This window comes from Staurois parvus, unplaced genomic scaffold (genome assembly GCF_062004578.1).
Source record: "Staurois parvus isolate SC_StPar_1 unplaced genomic scaffold, SC_StPar_1.0 ptg000564l, whole genome shotgun sequence".
In the NCBI taxonomy this organism is placed as follows: domain Eukaryota; kingdom Metazoa; phylum Chordata; class Amphibia; order Anura; family Ranidae; genus Staurois; species Staurois parvus.
In genome coordinates this window covers 529079-552609 of record NW_028318360.1, presented here as the reverse complement: position 1 = coordinate 552609, position 23531 = coordinate 529079, and the positions used below count along the sequence as shown (strand labels likewise).

Genomic DNA, 23531 nt, shown 5'->3' with positions numbered 1-23531 from the left:
GGGATGGAGTGGTAGGAAGAGTGGAGTTCTGTAATTAGCTGAGGGCGGGGTAGGCTTCCCTGAATAGATAGGTTTTCAGAGTGCGCCTAAAGGTGAGCAGAGTAGGTGATAGTCTGATGGATTGGGGTAGTGAGTTCCAGAGGATGGGGGAAGCCGTGGAGAAGTCCTGGAGACGGGCATGGGAGGAGGAGACCAGGGAGCTTGACAGTAGGAGGTCTTGTGAGGAGAGGAGAGTACGCTTTGGGTGGTATTTGGAGACAAGATCGGTGATGTAGTTTGGGGCAGTATTATGAACAGCTTGGTACATCAACGTTAGCAGTTTGAATTTTATCCGTTTGGCAATCGGAAGCCAGTGGAGGGATTGGCAGAGAGGGGTGGCTGATACGGAGCGGTTAGTAAGGTGGATGAGTCTGGCAGCAGCATTCAAGATGGACTGAAGCGGGGATAGCCTGCAGTGGAGTAAGCCGATGAGGAGGGAGTTACAGTAGCCGAGGCGTGATATAATAAGAGAGTGCATGCACTTAAACATCAAAAGTGCATATCAGCACATCAAGACACATGCCCATGAAAGTCATGATGTGTGTTAACACTCAATAGAAAAAAAAAAAAAAAAAATGTTGAAAACATGCAAGAACGTATTTTAACATGCATTTTCACGGATATTAATGAAAAATCCTGGCAGAGATGGCAAGATATTAATCCATCTTTAGTAACGTCTTGTTTTAACCCCTTTATCACAGGGGACAACCCTTTCGAAAACACGGCAGCAACCTGTGTTATACCTGTTGTCGATCGCTAACTGCACTTTGCTTGTCACCCTTGCCCTTTTCATTGTCTTACTAAAAAGATGTAAGGCACTGCAGAAATTCACATTTTTCTTTTTTTTAATCACGTCCCTATGCTCTGTTGCTCTCTATTTTTAGGCACTATGCTGAATTTATAAACAAATACCCAGTGTCTAAATTGGTATTCAAACCAAAAGTCCTTAAAACACATTCTGTGAACGTTCATACTATAAGTCCTTCATTCTTCCAAGGTTCTCACCATGAATATTTGCGTGTCCTATTCTTATAAACACCAAGATGACGTGCTCCTCTTCAGACATCGCACACACAGTGCATTAACTTTATAAATACAATAAATCAAATATATTACACTCACATAAAAGTGCTATAATCGTGCCAAAACTTCACCATGTGCCATCACTCCCAATGCGTAATTTCTACTCTTACCCTCCAATTAAAATTCTTTGCTTTGTAAAGGGAGATGAATCTTGTGGACACAGAGGCTGATTACTAGAGGCATGGTTTTATTGTTCAAAATGTGAGTGGGACCTGTATTGACATATTAAAGTGTTTTTAAAGGATAATGCACCATTTCTTCTTCTTTTCTTTTGGCAAACATGTATGTGGAGTTCTGGAAGGGATAAGAGGAGAGATAGATCCCTGGAGGTGAGACATCCATCCATCCTCATCCAGCACAGTGAGCATATATTTGGAGAACCATCAGGTGGAATATTCATATACTATGAGGAATTACCCTTGAAGGACTGTTTGGAGCATGATTAGTTACATCTGTCCTTTAGGACAAAAGCGATTTTAGCCTAATATTTTGGGCTAACAAGGAGGCGAGTGCATAATAGAGCAGTATTTATTGGTATTGTCCACTTATTGACTATCACAGGTTTCTCCCATCTCTCAAGAGGACTGTTCATTGCATACAGACATTTCTGGAGATCACAATTGTTTATCATATTGAAAAAATTTTTTTTTTCTCCCCAACACCATTTGCACATGCACATTAATCATAAAATTGTATTAGTTTGATATTATTTATTCATTTACTATCACATTTTAGTATGGGTAAATAACACAAAATAATTTTTATTAAGATATTTTGGCACTGTTTATGAGTTAGTGTATTGAGCTAGCGAACCACATGTGTATTTATTTTTTGTTTTTTTATGATTGATTAATATAGCACATTTTTGATTATCACCATATTAGCTCACAAGTATTATTAGCACTTGAATCTTGTGGATTACTCCTTTATCGTTCTTCCTCATCCGTGGTAAAATTGCTCAGATAATTTAAAGTATGAAGCCTGGAATTAAAATATCTGCTACACTTCAGAAGGTCCTCTCTCCTGCCGATATGCTGCTCCCCCGATGTCACATACAATCAAACCAAAATAGGCAGACCATAGTGTAGCAAATCAAATAAACAAATGTATTTTATTAAAAAAAAGCGCTTACAGTGTAGTAGTGTATATCGGCGTCTAATATACAGCTCCTTCCTCAGACCTCCACCAAGATGGCCGTAACTGAACTTCCGGTTAGCGGCTGGCGCGTTTCGTCATTATGACTGTCAAAGGATGTACGCGTCAGATGTGCGGCTGGCTCTTAAATAATACACTTCCGCCCACACCGGGATATGAAATCACCATCTTTCAAAAGGGCTAACTGGCACTGGGTTTAAACCAGTACTGCATCCTTCCATAACAAGTACTACAAATATAAAAGACACAATCCTAAATAAATACAGAATACCTAAAAACGTAATAATCATACTACGTAGCCCCCTAGTGGCGAATTGATATATAATACAAATATCAGAACATAATCTAAATATGGCCCCTAGTGGTGAATATAAGACATCCCCATATAAGTAATAACTATACCAACCCTTTACGTCCTAATCAATATATAGAATGAGTAACCACACCCAAGATGTAATATCATGGACATATATCTCAGAGTGATAACTATATCCAATGGGTAACCTATAGTCCCCCCAATGTGGTTAATCGATATTCCATACGAAGATCCCACACCCATCTAACACGTAGCTGCATCAACCTCTATGTGTGTCATACAGAATGAGGATCAGCTAGCTCAGCCAGGACAGCAGATAAATCCCTACAAAATATAATGTTGACAGATGTACAACAGATGTAGATATAGACCCAAGCATACAAAAGGGGAGAAACAGAGGGATATAATAATCCCATACTACTAAAAAGTGAGAATACCTCTAATTTACACAGTGAAACAATGGGTCCTATAAAAAGCATACATTGGAAATAACACAAATCAAGTTCCACATTTAACCCCATGGATTTCATGGTATCCAGTGCATAAGTCCAGGTGGTCTCATTTTTTTACCACGGATGAGGAAGAACGATAAAATAGAGTAATCCACAAGATTCATCTCCCTTTACAAAGCAAAGAATTTTAAATTACAAATTGAGAGTGATGGCACATGGTGAAGTTTTGGCACTATTACAGCACTTTTCTGTGAGTGTAATATATTTGATTTATTGTATTTATAAAGTTAATGCACTGTGTGCGGTTTATACAGTCATGGCCGAAATTGTTGGCACCCTTGATATTTTTCCTGAAAATCAAGTATTTCACACAAAAAAGGTATTGCATTAACACATGTTTTGCTATACACATGTTTATTCCCTTTGTATGTATTGGAACAAATATAAAACAGAGGCAGAAAAGCAAATATGACATAATGTCACACAAAACCCCAAAAATGGGCTGGACAAAAGTATTGGCACCCTTAACTTAATATTTGGTTGCACACCCTTTGGAAAACATAACTGAAATCAGTCGCTTCCTATAACCATCAATAAGCTTCTGACACCTCTCACCCGGAATTTTGGACCACTCTTCCTTTGCAAACAGCTCCAGGTCTCTCTTATTGGAAGGACACCTTTTCCCAACAGCAATTTTAAGATCTCTCCACAGGTGTTCAATGGGATTTAGATCTGGGCTCATTGCTGGCCACTTCAGAACTCTCCAGCGCTTCTTTGCCATCCATTTCTGAGTGCTTTTTGACGTATGTTTGGGGTCATTGTCCTGCTGGAAGACCCAGGATCTTGGACGCAAACCCAGCTTTCTGACACTGGGCCCTACAGTGCGACCCAAAATCCTTTGGTAATCCTCAGATTTCATGATGCCTTGCACACAGTCAAGGCACCCAGTGCCAGAGGCAGCAAAACAACCCCAAAACATCATTGAACCTCCACCATATTTTACCGTAGGTACTGTGTTTTGTTCTTTGTAGGCCTCATTCCGTTTTCGGTAAACAGTAGAATGATGTGCTTTACCGAAAAGCTCTATCTTGGTCTCATCTGTCCACAAGACGTTTTCCCAGAAGGCTTTTGGCTTACTCAAGTACATTTTGGCAAACTGTAGTCTTGCTTTTTTATGTCTCTGTGTCAGCAGTGGGGTCCTCCTGGGTCTCCTGCCATAGCGTTTCATTTCATTTAAATGTCGACGGATAGTTCGCGCTGACACTGATGCTCCCTGAGCCTGCAGGACAGCTTGAATGTCTTTGGAACATGTTTGGGGCTGCTTATCCACCATCCGGACTATTCTGCGTTGCAATCTTTCATCAATTTTCCTCATCCGTCCACGACCAGGGAGATTAGCTACAGTGCCATGGGTTGCAAACTTCTTGATAATGTTGCGCACTGTGGACAAAGGCAAATCTAGTTCTCTGGAGATGGACTTGTAACCTTGAGATTGTTGATATTTTGCCACAATTTTGGTTCTCAGGTCCTCAGACAGTTCTCGTCTCCTCTTTCTGTTGTCCATGCTTAGTGTGGCACAGACAGACACACAATGCAAAGGTTAAGTGAACGTCTCTCCTTTTTATCTGCTTTCAGGTGTGATTTCTATATTGCCCACACCTGTTACTTGCCCCAGGTGAGTTTACAGGAGCATCACATGCTTGTAACATTCTTATTTATCCGCAGTTGTGAAAGGGTGCCAATACTTTTGTCCAGCCCATTTTTGGAGGTTTGTGTGACATTATGTCGAATTTGCTTTCTTTCCTCCCTTTTTTTGTTTTGTCCCAATACACACAAAGGGAATAAACATGTGTATAGCAAAACATGTGTTAATGCAATACGTTTCGTGAGAAATACATGATTTCCTGGAGAAATATCAAGGGTGCCAACAATTTCGGCCATGACTGTATATATATTTTGCATGAGGAGTTAACATTTGATGAAAGAAGGAAGAGGAGCATATCATCTTGGTGTTATAAGAATAGGACACGGATATTCACGGTGAGAACCTTGGAAGAATGAAGGACTTTCACAGAAAGTGTTTAGGGACTTTTGGATTGAATACCAAATTTGGGCGCTGGGTATTTGTTTATATATTTTAGCTTCCCGGGTGGGGTGTTTGAAGTAGTACCATGGTGACCGGGAACGTCACTTGTTTTATTGATTTTATTTGTATTTGGTGACTAATTGAGATTTGTCCTGGTTTTAGATCTTAGATATAGTTTACTATGCTGAATTTGCAGAGGCCGATCTGCTGACAGACTAAAGATTCACTGCTGCTCTGGGCTTCAGCAGAATGGCAGCCTCCAGTGAAAAGAAACAGGCACAATGCTGGACGCAATTTACAGCACACACTACTTTTGGTAGCATAATTATTAATGTGGAATGTATGTTCCTCGCTAAATAACATATGTTATCAGGTTGTTATAGGTAAAATTCAGCTTTAAAAAAAAAAAGTCTGCAATGCTCGAGGTGCTGGGTGCACGATCATACACCATACACACACTGGATACCAGAATCTTGAGCTAATGAAGTCATACTGAATGTACTCAGAAAGACATTTATCAAGCACATTATCAACAAAATTAAATGCAATTTTTTTTGTAAAAATTAGACTGCTACCAATTTAGTCAAGTACACGTGACAATTTCAAAGTGTATTTGCTATTCCTACATCTGCAATCCTTGGCAGTCAGAGTTTTGCAAAGGTCTGACACCGAATTATCACTGCAGATAAGATTTATTTTAAAGCTGAAATTCTAGGAAAGTAAAAAGCACCCCCCGCAGTGGGGCTTCTCCCGCACTGCAAGGATTACAAGCTTGTTTAGGTCTAGGGGACTGGCAAAAATCAGTTTTTATAACCTGATCCCCTGCAGGCTCTTTCCACACTTCTAGAGTGGTCCCGCAGTTTCTACTTCCCCGTTTCAACAATGGCAGGTCTTCTGACATAAAGACCAATGCAGAGCCCATAGACCTGCATTGGACACCAAGGGACAATCCACAGACAAGGCATGGAGGAGGGGAGAGAGAACTGCTGGCTGCCTAGGGATCAGGCAAGTAAAGCTGCCATTCCTGCCTGTCCTGAAAGCTAAATGAGAATTTAACCCTTGCACTGCAAGTCCAGCCCCACTGCAAAGTAGGATTTTTACTTTCCCTGGCGATAGGGGCAGGTTTTATACTGTGGTAGGGCTACTTTAGAGCAACTGAGGGAGTCATTTATAAACCAGGCTGCAACCTTATAGGAAGTCTGTCTCACTGCTTCTGTGTAGCATTGGCTTGCTGTGCAACAGTAGCAGTAAATATCACCTTGGGTACGGGGTTCTGAGGCCCAGTAGATTTACAATATTTAACATGGTTTCAAACTATGATCTAGCACAAAAGTACATCTATACCTAGATTACAATTTCCATTATCTTGAGAAACCTTTGAACATCACTATACTTATAAATGTGTCATGTGCATTATATGCCTTAGACTTACCACACCCTGGGGTGCACTTGCATTATTTTCCACCCATTGTAGACCTGTCACCAGACTTGCTCTCTTGGCCTTTGCTTGTATCAGCTTGTGTTTGGCACTGATGTACGCCAGTTGAATTCTCATCATTTCTTTACATTTGTCCTCAAGGGCAGGGTCAGTCTCACTGTTTCCATCCAGCTGAACAAGCTGAAAGTCACTCTCTGAACCCTCAATACATCGAGAAAGACCCTCAAAGAAATGTTCTTTAGTAAAGAGAGTCAAGGCGTTGGTGCTTTGCTCCTCACAAGATAAATATTTATCTAGAAGAACCTGAAAGAGGAAAATTGGAGATGATGCTGTAGAACCCATTTCCTGAGGAGCATAAAAGGAGATCAACTTTTGAATTCCTTCGACCAATGTCTGCAGTTCATGGTTCAGCTTATTACTTGAGACTTGCAGGGCATTCAGGGTTTTGTTCAGCGATTTGGCCTCCTCTTCTTCCCTATCCTTGAATTTCAGGTGTGAGTGGACATTGGCCGATCCCATCATCTGAAGCTTGTTGCGCCTTTGTATATGCAGACTTCTTAGGTTTTTCAGGCTTTGAAGCTCTTCCTCAAGCTTCCCAATGGCCACTTCTTCCCTTGCAGTGGCTTTCGAGCTAGCTGGTTTGAAGGTTTTCATCACCTCATCTAAAGCTTTTTCATCCAGGAAAGCTTTGCCAGAGTCCTTTATCTCATTAAATGCCTGCAGTTTTTCATCAGACATCACATTTTGCTCTGATACAGTACTGCAAAACCAGTCTAGGAATTTTTTGGCATCAGGTGTTTCAAATAACCAGTCAAAGTCTTCTCCTTCCATCTTGGGGGCTTTAGGATAACCTAGCTTTCGCAAAGTCTGGACAAATCGATCCCCAGGATTCATGACTGTCAGTATAAGATTTCTGCAAAGTAAATATAAAGAACTACAATCAGAATCGTAATCACAAGTGAGGCTTTTGCAGCTGGATTAAAATATAAATTCACCTTTTAGACAATAAATGATGCACTTTTTTGCAGGTAAAAAAATGTGCATTTATTATTTTTGTCCAAAGCATTGCACAAGTTCAGTAGATTGCTGATGCCGTGCAGGTCTCCTGGACGGCGGAAGTAATTGAGATCTGGGATCCGGATTTGGAGACGCAGAGAAGTACCCAGGGATAAAACGAAGAAGAAACCTTGATACAGGGGTTTTCAGTAGCAAGATCTGGATGAGGGTTTATTTCAGCATAGGAGAGACAGCTTTTTAGTGTCATGTGAAAAGTATTGATTTTCAGACACCCAGAACCACATAACTTCCAGTATCCAGAGAGGGAGCCTCCTATACACCCTGTGAGCTGCACCCACCCATTCCTTAAGGGGAGCTCTGGCTGTCCCTGGATCATCATTTAAAGCCCCAGGATCCATCCACTTTTAGAGGGAAGTTACTCCTACACCTGACCTGTCCCTGATCCTTGATGACATCTGGATATTTATCTATATGCACATTTATACTGCACGTCCGGTGAGTGTGCATTTCTTCTATAACTAAATGCACAAGCACCGACTTATCAAGGAAATTGGCATTTTAGGAACACGGAAAGTCACCTTTGAACTGCTAACCATCTATACCTTTTATGTCATTTTTATTTATTATATGGACTATATACCTTTATAATAGAATCTTATTTTAGTATTTTTAGTGCTGCACTCTCCTTTTACACTCCTGCAGACCTATCAGAATATCTGCTTGCTGTACGGCATGTACGAGCAACCAAATATACGGACAGGAAGCTTCGATGAACTACCACGGCGCTCCACAGTGCCATGGTAGTTCATTGAAAACTACAAGCCCACAGCCACTGAGGCTGTTGGGACTTGTAGGTGGAGCCCCACACGGCCAAACTGTTTTCAAGTGACAGACCACACTGGGAAGCGTCCCCCCCATACGGGGAATTGTTCCCCCTTACACGATGGGAGTGGACGGGGAAGGGTGGCGGGTGCGGCTATGGGAACAGGTTACACCCTAAAAAAATAGGTGGAATATGTAACATGTTCCAAAGGTGAACTTAATCTTTAAAGTGGAATTTCAGATAAATATTCAAAAAGGCGAACAGACAAGAAATTTTAATGCAGAAGAGCCAGGCTTTGTCACTTCTGCATTAAAGTTACCTTCCTGCCTGTGTGCTTCTGTACAGTGAGCCTCGCAGGCACAGCTCAATGTACAAATTTGGCAATGCAGAATCTGACTGAAGTGGGAGTATAGTCATCCCTGCCTGGCTAATAAAAATGGCCGGTGATTTCAATTAGGAATCCAACCGCCCGAAGATGTCAGCAACTTGGCGGGGAGCTCCAGGACGCCACATCCCTGAATCCAAGGTGAGTAAGGTTTCGCTTTAAGTGTGTTGTTGCTCTGTCACTGACTTGAACACTGCAGATTCTAGATTGCTAATAACTGGAACAGCTTGCTGCCTTATACAAAGAGCACGATTCCATATAGACAAAAAGGCAGCATCTTAGCGATGCTGCCACAGTTGCGTTCAACAAATCGCCAGTGACAGGATCCATAGCAGCACAGCCGACCATCTGATATCAACCTAAAATGTGCATAATTTTAGAGCGAATACAGTGATTGCTCTATTTGTTTGCCAAGTGTTGCAGTATCTAATATAGAAGGAATAGCACTATCCTTTCTCAAAATAAATAAATTCCCATCAAGTTACTACCACAATCCTTCCCCTGAAGTACAAACAGTCATAAATTAAGTAAACTTGATTACCATCTAATCACAATATAGTGTGAATATAAAACAAACCCCAATAACTTAAAATAATCACCCAGAAGTAGTAAATAATTAAAATAAAACAATGGAAAGAAAAAAATATATAAATAAATAAAATATAAATATCACAATCAAAACCCCCCCCAAAAAAAACAAAAAAACACAAAAAAAAAAAAAGAGTCCACAAAAAAGGAGTCCCAAAAAATCTTTGTCTGTGATATCTTAATTCTTCATATCTTCCGACATTCTTAGTGATATACTTTAAACCCGATCTTCATATACCTCAAGAAAGAAAAACTCAACATGTGTGATATCTTCAAAAACAGAATTATCTAAACAACTGTGCCACACGTGTTTCATGCACATAAAAATAACTGTGCCACCATAACCGTGAAAAAACGGGGATAGCCCTCAGCCTTAGGAGTCAATCCACTGCATACCACCAACGAGAGTTCATAGTTACCCTCACAATGATATCAAGGGTCTGAGTATTGCCTTCCACTTTAAGGATATTCTTTCAGCCTTTCCAGCCACTTCCCACAGACCTCAATAACAGACCATGGATCAGTATATGTAAAAAATACTTATAACACTTTATTGTAGCAACTTACATTCAAGTAAGATAACATCAGCTTCACAAACGATATGTTCCCAATCCTTCCTCTCATCGCCAGTGTATAGATTGCCACACTATCTCACCGAGGGAGGAGTGATTGCCGTGGGTTCCCAGTCCCTCAAAACCCCATGAGGATTGCAGTAAACACATCCGCATGTACCAGGATCAAAGATGGCCGTCGCCGCACTTCCGGAAGAGCGTACCTACGTCACCACGTCACGTGCCCCGGACGCGTTTCGTCACATCCGACTTTTTCAACAGGGATCATGATCATTATTTTAAGTTATTGGGGTTTGTTTTATATTCACACTATATTGTGATTAGATGGTAATCAAGTTTACTTAATTTATGACTGTTGCAGTATCTAGTTACAAGTGGAACCATGAGCAGATTTTCCTGTGTAGCCCATCAAAGTAAGGCGTGTGCACATGCGGCCCTAGATCAGGGGTGTTCATGTACAACATGGGTGTCAAAACTGGCAGCCCTCCAGCTGTTGTGAAACTACAAGTCCCATCATGCCTCTGCCTTTGGGAGTCATACTTGTAACTGTCAATCTTGCAATGCCTCATGGGACTTGTAGTTTGGCAACAGCTGGAGGGCCACCAGTTTGACACCTGTGCACTAGATAATCACGGAGGAAGCAACAACAGTAAAACGCATGTCTAGGATTAGACCACAGAGTATGCCTCCTTTAGTCAGACGTCCTCCTCTGCGTGCTTCTCCTTAACTAGTCTTAATTTGTTATAACCTTCCCCTAGTTCAAATCTAACCTCAGTCACCTTCCACTGGCCCAGCCAATGAGGGAGCCCCAGTAAGGCAGGCCATAGATTATGCAATTGTCTTTCCTTCCACCAAGGCTAGATTCCACCATCAACACTGACTGTAATCCCTCCTGCAGTGCTATTGTATTCTGCCAGTGGGCAGCCTTCCCTGCCAGCAGAATGCAATGATTAGTGTTGCTGGCTATAGCCAGCAGTGTTAATCATTTGGGAAAAACCCTATGGGCTGGTTTAACACAAGTCATTCCACAGATCGACTTGTGTGCAACCAGGGTGCCCATTCAAAGATCGAAATTCATCTGGTACCTGCTGATCGATCCACATTTCAATCTATGTATGGCTGGCTTAGGCTACGTTCACACTAGTGTTGTGTGCAGGTGGCAGAGAGGCATTTCGGAAGCATTTTTACCACTTTCCAAGCGCCTCGGACGATTCTGCACATGGTGCTGTTCTAACGGGAGCGTTAGCGTCGCATCAAAACAGACGCCTCTGGTCGAGTCAGGAGGCGTTGAAGCCTCGTATTCTAGTCTATGGTGCCGCTCCGCAAACGCCCAGCCGGCGTGTGCGGAGCAGTAACACCATTCAAACTTCATTATAGGCATTTGTAGGGCCTTTTTAACGCTCAGCAAACGCCTAGCAACCGCTGCTGAACCGCGCATGCGGCGTTTGCCGAGCATTAAAAACGCTCGGCAAACGTTGGATCAGTGCTTGCCAAACGCTATAGGGGCATTTGGCAAGAGTTGGTAAAACAGTCAAGTGTGAATGAGCCCTTAAAGTGCTTGTAAACCTCAAATATGATGAGCAAAGCATATCCTTCTATAGTGTGTACTTGACTCAGTCCAGAGCAATCTGTCTGCAGTTTTGTTCCACTGCTATCAACACGAGTCACTTCTGACAAGTTTTCCTGAAAACAAAAGAAAAATGGTGATGGGAGGGACCTCCAGCAGATTGACAGCCTCAGTTCTGTTCCTGTGTGGAAAGGGGGGAGAGGGGGTCTATTCTCTCCATTCAACTCTCAGAGCTCTCTGCAATGAGCTCTGCAGAGTGTAACTTTATCTTTTTTTTTTTACAGCTCTACAAGCTTTATAAATTCAGTACTTTGAACAGATGTAGAAAAGAGAAGACTGCAGGTAAACAGGCACAGGTAACGAAAGAGGATTTGTTTCATCTCTGTATCACCTGAGGCCAATCACATCACTGAGTATGTAAAGGGTAACAGTACTCCGGTTAGTCATGAGAATGACACTTTGGTCGACTTTCTATCTTGAACTCAGGCCCCAGCTTCAACGAGGCATACAAAGGAGAGTGTATCAAGGTAAATAGCAGGTCTGGCTAAGATTCACAATCCTTAAAGGAAAAAGGTGTCCGTTTATGACACAGAGAATAGCTGTGATTCAGAGGATCGCCGCTATTCTCTGGTCATTCACAGTTTATGACACCCAGGAGATCAGCGGAGAACATGTTCAGCCTTTCACTGGAGATCTGTGTTCTCCCTCCAGATTCTCCAGCCCAGAGCTGGAGAATCGGAGGAACCAAAAACTAAGCAGAGATAATTTACCTCTGCTTAGTAAACTGATCTTTTACTGTAATCTCGCAAGATTATAGTAAAATCAGCCGTTTTCCAGCATTTGTAGACCGTTCTCCCTTCGTTCGGAGAACTGCTTCATAAAAGGCATTCACAGGAGAACTGTGTTCTCCGAGAATGCCGGAGAACTGAGCAGCGATCTATTACCGCTGGTTCATAAACTGACACCTAAATATTGAGAAGTAGAAGAGCAAACAGTATATGAGCTTCTAATGGGACAGAGTTGTGTGTTTAGGCCCCAACAGATTTCAATGGGACCACCTGGAAGACGCACAATGTGTGTTTTTAGCACATTTTAACCTCCTTGGCAGTATTCCCGAGTGTAGCTCGGGGTAAAATTTCAGTACCACAAGCGGTATCCCCGAGCTACACTCGGGCTTACCATGCGGCGTTGCTCAGGGAGTCCCTGCAGCACTTACCTTGTCCTTCGCTCCCGTGATGTGTCCCCTGCAGCGTCCCCGGCCATCTCCTCCGGCCGATGCCAGCATCCATGTTCTGGTCCATGTGACGTCGGGACGTACGGGCGCAAAAACCGGCGGCAAATTTGAAATTTTTTAAAAATTTCATTTTTTAAAAAATGATTATTATATAGTAAAACATTGCTGTTTCAATGCATTTCACATACATTTTGTCCCGAGTGCTTTGTCCTGTGCCCTGCCTAAATTTTTACTGTTCTTTCTGCCTGGAAACTTAGAAAAGTCCACGGCGTCCAAAAAGCGTCCCTTTATGTCAAAAGCGGTTGTAGACCAGCTAGAGAACAGCGATAGTAAATCAGAACCACTTGCAGAATTGAGTGATAATGATTTGTGGGGAAATTCGTCATCAGACACTGAAAACGATTTTGCAACTTTGCTCAGCGATGTGCGAATTTGCCTCTGTATTTCAAATTTCAGTGTTTTTGGTTTGATTATATTATTGAATTAAATATATTATTATTTTATTTGTTATGATTATTTATTAAATTATAATTTATGATTTTGTGTTTCAAGTTTTATCATATCCGGAATGTTTACTAGACTCTTGTTCGGACAGATTTCAGTGAGTTATTCCTAAAAATTAGAGCCTACAATAAAAAAACTACATATTTCCATGCAAAAAAATGGTACCGCTTTCAGCGAAAATAATCATACCACCAAGGAGGTTAATGACTAGAATTAGCTTTCCAATGGCTAAACAAAAAAAAACCCCCAAAAAACAAAAACTCTCAAGCCTAAAACAAAAATATCTGTACAACTTGTCAAAAAAAGCAAATGCAACTATCTCAAGTGTGACTGGGAACCAGAATGCCTCAGCTGCTGGAAACTGGAAATCTCAACATGTATGTCTCCCACTGGCCTGTCCTTACACCCCCTTTCTCTTCAAGTTTTTTTTTTTTTTTTGCTTCCCTTTGCCCAATTACACTCAACATGCAAAATTCCATTCTTTGCAGTTGTCCCCATTCACAAATATGCGCTAAGACATGCCCATAAAGGACACACGCTTTTTCTGAGCGTATTCAGACCTTTTTTTTGGTTGCACAGACGTCAATGGGAGTGCCTGTAAATGTGCCATACACCTGAGGAACGCCTCCTTCTCTTGACCAGCCAACGAAGCAACTCCTGAAACTTGATGCATGCGTACAAACACCTGAAAACAATGCTTGACCAGGAATCCGCTCAGCTCAGGTGTGAACGCAGGCTACTGTGTGCTGTACAGGAGGCCCATGACCTCTAGTATTGTCGGTCACTCCCAGCTACAGCTCAAAGGATACCTACATACATCAATATGAAGGGGGCGGGTGCACTGATGACATCAGGCATGCAATACAAAGTCACAGTATGCAGCCTAAGGGCACATTCATACATGTAGCTACTATTGCCATCCTTCTGAAAACTGATCTATGGTGGACAGCTGTTCAGAGGGCATTTGACAGGCACTGGGTGGGAAGGTGATATAGTGCCTGATCACCACCTATTTTAACCCGGAAAATAGTAACCCACTGCATCACAACCACGGTGCAGCCCCATTCACTACATCTGCATGTCTGTGCTTAGGTGTGCAGTCGGGGGGCTGTAAAACTACAGCTCAACATCCTGCTGTTACCACCCATGTGAACGAGGGTAGTCATGCGATAGAATGCAGCCGCTGACATGCAGTGGAATTACAACAGTGCCAATGCAGATTGCAGAGCATTGCATGATTTTAAAAAAGTGAACTTTATTGAAATGTCACACAGGTTTATTTACTTAAACAGGTTCACTCAAAATCAGGTGAACTTCTGCAGATAAACCAATCAGCTTCCAGGTTTTATTGCTAAAGCTTAATTGAACAAGCTGAAGTTAGAAGCTGGTGCAGCTGTGCATGGTACCCAATCGGCTTCTAAGTAAACAAGCTTTAGTAAATAAACCCCACTCTTACCACTGTGATATTTCATTAAAGTGGAACTTCACCTAATACGTAAAATTCTGCTCATTCTCTTCCCCCCCCCATCTACAGAAATTCACCCACCAGGAGGCTGCAGGACAGCCAGTGAAACACCAGGAAGTCACAGCTGGCCTCCTAAATCCAAGATGGTGGCACCAGAGACCCAGACACCGCAAACAAAACCAGTCCCGGCAAGGGCAGTGCTGGACTGATAAGGGTCTCTTTATTAAAAGTCAACACCTACAGTATTTGTACCTGCGGACTTACTTTTTCTGAAGAAACCCGAACATCCTCTAAAGTGGTTGTAAACCCTTACAGATACCCAGTGAAGTGACTGGCCTCAGATGATACACAGATTAAACAAATCCTCCTAAGATGTACCCATTTATCTACGGTCATCTCTAAATCGGTTCAATGTGTAGAATTTATAGCTTGTCTGAGATTTGAGAAAGCAGGGCCCTGGAAGCTAAAGTTACACACTGCAGAGCTCTGAGAGCTGATTGGGGGGGAAGGGACACACCCACCTTCACACAGCTCAAAGGAACAGAGCTGAGGCTGTCAATCACAGGCGGTGTGCTGGAGCTCCGTTCCCTGTCTTTCTCTTGGTGTCAGAAAAACTTGTCAGAAGTGATTCATGCTGATTGCAGAGCAACAAGGCAGCCGACAGAATGACACTCAGTGCTCCAGACTGAGACAAGTACACACTATAGAGCAGCGGTTCTCAACCTGGGGGTCGCGACCCCTTTGGGGGTCGAACGACCATTTCCCAGGGGTCGCCTAAGACCATCGGAAAACACATATTTCCGATGGTCTTAGGAACCGAGACACCGCTCCTCTGACTCAGTCGATGTGTGGGCGGGATGATACGCTGCCCTGTCACCTGGCCACACCTCCGGGATCACAACAGCTGCGCCTCCTCGCCGCTGATTGGCCACCGGAACTGTAGCTCAGGAGAGGCACACAGGCGGCCAATCACCGGCGAGGAGGTGGAGCTTGGAGAGGAGGAGCCGAGCAGCAGCGCGCGTAGATCTAAGAAGATCGAGGGAGCTGCCGGAGTAAGTGAAGAGGAGAGCGGCCAGAGAAGGAAGACAGCTGACAGGTAAGTGAGAGAGCGAGCCCAGGCTGGAGCAGGGGTCAGCAAGGTAAGTATCATTGGTGTCAGTGGGAGGAATAGTGCCCCATCATTTGTGTCACTAATACCAACGATGGGGCACTATTTCTCCCACCACTGACACCAACGATGGGGCACTATTCCTCCCCCCACTGACACCAACGATGGGGCACTATTCCTCCCCCCATTGACACCAACGATGGGGCACTATTCCTCCCCCCATTGACACCAACGATGGGGCACTGGTCCTCCCCCCACCGACACCAACGATGGGGCACTATTCCTCCCCCCACCGACACCAACGATGGGGCACTATTCCTCCCCCCACCGACACCAACGATGGGGCACTATTCCTCCCCCCACCGACACCAACGATGGGGCACTATTCCTCCCCCCACCGACACCAACGATGGGACACTATTCCTCCCCCCACCGACACCAACGATGGGACACTATTCCTCCCCCCACCGACACCAACGATGGGACACTATTTCCCCCCCCCCACTGACACCAACGATGGGGCACTATTCCCCCCCCCTGACCCCAATGATGGGGCACTATTTCCCCCTCCACCACACTGACATCAATGATGGGGCACTATTCCTCCCACTGACACCAATGATGGGGCACTATGCCTCCCACTGACACCAATGATGGGGCACTATGCCCCCCACTGACACCAACGATGGGGCCTATTCCTCCCACTGACACCAACGATGGGGCCTATTCCCCCCACTGACACCAACGATGGGGCACTATTCCCCCCACTGGCACCAACGATGGGGCACTATTCCCCCCACTGGCACCAACGATGGGGCACTATTCCCCCCACTGGCACCAACGATGGGGCACTATTCCCCCCACTGGCACCAACGATGGGGCACTATTCCCCCCACTGGCACCAACGATGGGGCACTATTCCTCCCACTGGCACCAACGATGGGGCACTATTCCTCCCACTGGCACCAACGATGGGGCACTATTCCTCCCACTGGCACCAACGATGGGGCACTATTCCTCCCACTGGCACCAACGATGGGGCACTATTCCTCCCACTGGCACCAACGATGGGGCACTATTCCTCCCACTGGCACCAACGATGGGGCACTATTCCTCCCACTGGCACCAACGATGGGGCACTATTCCTCCCACTGCAAAATTACAGTTATGAAGTAGCAAAGAAAATAATTTTATGGTTGGGGGTCACCACAACATGAGGAACTGTATTAAGGGGTCGCGGCATTAGAAAGGTTGAGAACCACTGCTATAGAGGAATATGCTTTGTTCAGGGGTATGAAAAGTTTTGCAAATAATACTTGTTCAGGGACTAAATCTGTGTCCCAATCTACTTATGATAAAATGTATTTTTTTTTTTTTACCAAAACGGTATTTAACCATTTCCATACCGGCACTTTTACCTCCTTCCCTCCCAGGCCATTTTTCAGCGTCATACAACACTGTACCCAAACTAAAATTTTGTCATTTTCTTCACACAACTAGAGATTTCTTTTGGTCGTATTTAAACACCGCTGGGGTTTTTATTTTTTGCTAAATTAACAAAAAAAGACCGAATATTTTGAAAAAAAACAAAAAACACGTTTTTCTTTGTTTCTGTTATAAAAGTTTGTAGATAAATAATTGTTCTTCATAAATTTAGGCCGAGATGTATTCTGCTACATGTCTTTGGTGAAAATAACCCAAATTAGGATGTATTATTTAGTTTGTAGGAAAGTTATAGAGTTCACAAACTATGGTATAGATCTGAATATTGATCAATCCTGAAGTACTGACAGCCAATCTAATTTCTTGAGGTCCACGAATGTCAGAACAGTACAGATATCCCCAAATGACCCCTTTTTGCAGAGTAGACAGTCCGACGTACTTCATAAGAGGAATGGCGAGTTTTTTGAAGTTGTATTTTTTTTGTCATAATTTTTTGGAAAATTAAAAAGAATCACAATTTTTTTTTTTTTTTTTTTTACATACTGTCAACAGTGCAGTACAGCATCAGCATATAACTGGCATGGCGGTGATCAGGGACACTGACTGGTGGCAGTTTAAAAAAAAATTAAAATTTTCTTTTTTTTCAATTATTTTTAATTTTTTTTCTTTTTTTTAAGATTTTTTTTTCAGATTTCACTTTGACCAAAGTAGTAAAATGTTACCAAAGTAGTAACATTGTACTACTCTGGGGAAGTGATCAGTATTTTTTTTTTTTTTTTACATAATTTGCTTATAGCAAAGAATTACTTTGCTATAAGTATTTACCTGAATGACATCAATTCATTCAGGGTTTTTTTTTTTTTTTGTGTTTAGCTGTGATTGGCCCAGCTTGTGCATGTGATCGCTATGGCCATTCACAGCTAGGCACACTAGTATACAATGGATGGCATGAATGAAGCCATCCATTGTATACAACTGTCATGTGACCTGCTATGATTGGTCACAGCAGGTTACATGGTACCGCAAAGGGGCTGGTACTCAGATCGGTCATCTGCCGTGTCCGAGGTACGCGGCCGGTGACAGATCGCGCTGCTGCGCGTCTCTGCAGGCGCGCAAACTGCGCATGCCCGGGAGGCCGCCATATAGCGTCCACCCAGAACGCTGAAGGATTTTGCCGGCCGCCAAACGGCCATTGGCCGGGCGGCTACTGGTTAAAGCCAAAAAGTGATTTTAACCACTTGCCTACCAGGCACTTATACCCCCTTCCTTACCAGGCCAATTTTCAGCTTTCAGCGCTGCCGCACTTTGATTGACAATTGCGCGGTCATGCAACATTGTACCCATATGAAATTTTGATCATTTTTTTTCTCACAAATAGAGCTTTCTTTTGGTGGTATTTAATCGCCACTGGGCGCTTTACTTTTTGCGCTATAAATTAAAAAAAGTGCAAAAAATTTGAAAAAAAAAAAAAAGTTTATTTGTTTCTTTTATAAAATTTTTCAAACAGGTATTTTTTCTCCTTCACTGATTTGCGTTGATGAGGCGGCACTGATGGGCACTGATAGGCGGCACTGATGGGCACTGATAGGCAGCACTAAAGGGCACTGATAGGCAGTACTAATGAGGTGGCACGGATAGGCGGCACTGATAGACAGCACTAATTAGGGGTCATGGATAGGCGGCACTGATATGCAGCACTGATAGGCGGCACTGATAGGTGACACTGATGATGGGTACTGATAGACGGCACTGACTGGCATCACTTCTGGGCACTGACTGGCGGCACTGACTGGCACAACCCCTGGGCACTGACTGGTGGCACTGACTGGTGGCACTGACTGGCAGCACTGGTGGGTGGCACTGGTGGGTGGCACTGGTGGACAGCACTGGTGGGTGGGCACAGGTGGGTGGCGCTGGTGGGCACAGGTGGGTGGCGCTGGTGGGCACAGGTGGGTGGCACTGCTGGGCACATGTAGGTGGCACTGCTGGGCACAGGTAGGTGGCACTGCAGAGTGGCACAGGTGGGGGCACTGCTGGGCACAGGTGGGGGCACTGCTGGGCACAGGTGGGGGCACCGCTGGGAATGGGTGGGCGGGGCTAGTGGGCGCACAGCTGATCGGAACTTGCGGGGGTCACTGCTGGGCACCGATCATCAGGGCACTGATCATCAGTGCCCTGATGATCGGTGCCGATCCCCGCTCTGACAACTGCCGGTTCTCGGCAGTACTTTCCTCACGATCTGACAGCGTGAGGAAAGTGCAGCCGAGAACCGGCACTTGCATTTTCCTGTGATCAGCGTGTCATTGGACACCGCTGATCACGTGGTAAAAGGCCGGTGGGATCGGCCTTTCACCACATCTCGTGATCAGCTGTGTCCGTAGGACACAGCGATCACGGAGATCGCCGGGTGCGCGCCCCCTGGGGCGCGCAGGAGAGCGCGTTCTGGGAGGACATCATATGACGTCCACTCAGAACTGGCCGGCCGCGGTGAAGCCGTCATTCGGCTATGCGCGGTCGGCAAGTGGTTAAGAATGTCTGGGGCTTTTAAAAACAAAAGTGGCTTTATGGCTGTTTATCTCCTCCTCCCCTCCCTGTCTCCCGCACCACCCCTGGGACTAGCAGGGAGGGGAGAGACCTTGCAGTGTAATGGGCACTGATTGGGTGCTCATCAGGAAAGAGGAGTGTTGAGCTTATCCTTTATCCCTTTCGCTGCCAGAGCCGTTTTCGCATGTTTAAAAATTCATTTTAGGTCTGAAGATTACATAAAACCCCCAAACATAATATATTTTCGGAAAGCAGAGACCCTAAAGAATAAAATAGTGGCATTTCCAATTTTCCACCCAAATGCTTCTACCTGACAGATGAGCCCTGCCGCAGGGCTAAAAAGTAAAACAAAAAAACAAACAAGAACACTACCTTCCCGGTACTACATGTCCAGGGCATCGGGCGATATAAATTCGGCATCCCTGTTTGCTCATATTTCATGTTTGAGGTTTACAATAAAGTTAAGTCCTATAGGCCACAGCGCAATGCGAGATAATTGATTGTACCGCACTGTGCTGCTAAAAAGCAGACCATGCCGTGCTTTTTTACACTGCAACATGATGGTTTGAACTGGCCAGGTAGGAGAGGAGGCATTTTATTTGGTCTCATTTTGCTGTGGGACTGCCGTGGAATAGCCACCCAACACAGTCCTACCGCACATAGTGTGAACGTATCCTGATGTGAGGTTCACATATGTGTGGGTTGGGAACATTTGAAAAAGAGCTTGCCGACTCGCCACAGCACATATACTACAGCAGCTGGGCTCCTACAGGCACAGCGACATCTGTAGGTCACCTGTTTCCAGGCACAAGCCCTCCCATGTTGACTCCTCTATATGTTGACGCCTCTATATGACACAGCTCGAGTTTGTCAGCAGATCCTAGACAATGATTCATAGCTGGGTCCTACTGATCAGCTGTGTCCAATCACAGCCCAGAGCCCTGTGTTGACAATCAACACAGGGCTCTGTACAGAGGGAACAATCTCATTGTTTCTTTTGCCTGCAAAAAACAAAACTGATCTGTAGTAAAGAGCAGCACATACAACACAATGTTAGGCACAATTAACCCCTTAAACACCCCTACCTAGAAAAAAAAAATGTAAACACTATAAACTTTCACACAATCCAATATATACTTATTGGGATTTTATTACCAAAGAAACGTAGCAGAATACATTTTGACCCAAATTTACGAAGACTTTTTTTCTTTAATTAGATAAGTTTTAAAGGCAGAAAGTAAAAATTAAAGTTTATTTTTTTTCCTTCAAAATTTTTGGTCTTTTTCTCGTTTATATAATAAAAACCCAGAGGTGCTCCCGATAGCTGAAACCAATACTTTGCTGTGCAATTTGATTCCATACAAAATTAATGGGCACAAAATCGCACTGCAAAGAACAGCAGGCTATTTGAACAGGAATGCGGTGCAATTCTTGTCAAAAATCACATGCAGTTTCCCCATCACTCCCGTGTGAACCCAGGCTTGTCATACCCGAGTTCACACAGGAGCAGCTCGGGAAACCTCCCTGCTGGGATCCCATGCTGTCTCACAAGGAAAAGCAGCTTCACAGGTCTGACACTTTCTCTCCTCTTGGCGGGCCAGACGACTTCTAATTGGTCAGCACTGTGACTGTGCTAACCAATCAGAAGACATCTAGCCCATATTGTCATTATTATACAAGATTTATATAGCCCCAAAAGTTTGCGCAGTGCTTTACAAAATGAAGGCAGACATAACAGTTACAATACAATTTGGTACAAGAGGAAACAGAGGGAGCTTACAATCTAGGATGGAGGGTTGAGTGATACAAAAGGTAAATAGCTGTGGGGGGGATGAGATAATGGGGAAAATAAATGTCAGTTTACTAGGTAGAAGCAGAATAGACTTCTTTAAAAAGACAGGTTTTCAGGGATCGTCCAAAGGTGGATAGATTAGGAGATAGCCGGACAGATTGAGGAAGTTCCATAGGATGGGAGAAGCTAGGGAGAAGTCCTAGATGTGAGCATGGGAGGAGCTGACACGGTAACTAGAGAGCAGAAGGTCTTGGGAGGATCGAAGAGAACGATTTGGTTGGTATTTTGGGACCAGGTTGGTGATGTAGCTGGGGACAGAGTTGTGGATGGCTTTGTAAGTTGTTAGTATTTTGAATTGTATTTGTTGGGCGAGTGGAAGCCAGTGGAGGGATTGGCAGAGAGGGGTAGCAGACACTGAATGGAGGCCAGTGGAGGGATTGGCAGAGAGGGGTAGCAGCCACTGATTGGAGACCAGTGGAGGGATTGGCAGAGAGGGGTAGCAGACACTGAATGGAGGCCAGTGGAGGGATTGGCAGAGAGGGGTAGCAGACACTGAATGGAGGCCAGTGGAGGGATTGGCAGAGAGGGGTAGCAGACACTGAATGGAGGCCAGTGGAGGGATTGGCAGAGAGGGATAGCAGACACTGAATGGAGGCCAGTGGAGGGATTGGCAGAGAGGGGTAGCAGACACTGAATGGTTGGTAAGGTGGATGAGCCTGGCACCATTCATGATGGACTGGAGGGGGGATCGCCTATGTAAAGGTAAGCCAATGAGGAGGGAGTTGCAGTAGTCGAGGAGAGATGACCAGGGAGTGAATGAGGAGCTTCGTGGTGTCATTGGTTACAAAGGGGCGTATTCTGGAGATGTTGCAGAGGTTGAGGTGTCATGATTTGGACAGGGATGGGATGTGGGCCTGAAAGGCTCGTTCACAATTAGGGGTTACCCCTAGTACCCTGGAATGCAGGGAAGGGTTATTAGTGGTGTTATTGATCCTGATGGAGAAATCAGGGAAGAGGCACGTGGGGGAGGAAATATGAGCTCAGTTTTGGATAGATTACAAGAAGAGAAATCCTCGGGTGTTTATTGGGCGCACATCTATAACCGGCGCTGATCACATGGTGCGCTCACAGGCACGACCACCCAGTCTGAACAGACGGTCTGATCCAGGGTTGCCAGCTCTGGTCACATGACACTGCTAAGCATCCCAAGGAATGAGGTCCAGCCTCTTACACTCAGAGAACACGCCTCTTCTATGGGAAAGGCACTAGGAGAGCTCACACGTTGCCCATAGCAACCAAACTCCTCCATTCATCTTCCAGCTGACGTTATAGAGTCAGAATGGCCGCTGCAGCCGGGCTGGTTGCTATTGGCAGCGAGAACATTTACCCATCAGCCACTTCTCCGTACATTCCACGAGCCGTGCTGTCCTCACACAGATAATAACGCAGAACAATCACCTGGACACACTGTGACAGCCGCCCGCTCTGTGTTTTCCCGCTGCTCTTTCCGTACAAGCACGCCCACCGCTTACGTCACGTCTACGGATCCACACAGCGACCAAAACTTCTCCCCCTCGCCGAACCGCAACACACAACTACGATGAATCCCGCCTCTTTGGTATCACCAATCCGGGGGAGGACGGCTGGGAAGGGTAAAGGCTACGCCCACCCGTGCTGCGATTGGTTGGAAACGGAGCGATCTGTTTTGCAGAGGACGAGAGCGCGCCAGAGCGCGCGGCCGTTAATTGGGTGGAGTCGGTGCGGCTTTCCGGCTCTGCTGAGGTGAAGTTAGTTAGTGAGGTGATGGAAGAGGAGAGAATGTGACGTGTGAGGACTGTGTGTGTGGAGTACAGCGAGGAGGGATTGTTCATGTATGCCTCACACCTCGCTCCTCTGTACTACAGGACGGTATATTGGGGT

General features: G+C 44.6%; 1 protein-coding gene across 2 annotated transcripts in view; it reads right to left on the bottom strand.

Moving 5' to 3' along the window:
* Positions 1–23225, bottom strand: part of HAUS3 (HAUS augmin like complex subunit 3) — a 38963-nt gene extending 15738 nt beyond the window's left edge. The window contains exons 1-2 of one of the 2 annotated variants that reach the window (XM_089691524.1): positions 23070–23225; positions 6564–7482 (exon numbers count right to left, since the gene is read on the bottom strand). In XM_089691524.1, coding sequence (XP_089547650.1) covers positions 6564–7463 — 900 coding nt within the window. In that variant the 5' untranslated portion in view covers positions 7464–7482; positions 23070–23225. Of the gene's footprint in view, positions 1–6563; positions 7483–23019 lie in introns of both variants that reach the window. The other variant, XM_089691525.1, reaches the window with a different exon arrangement.
* Positions 23226–23531: the final 306 nt, after the last annotated feature.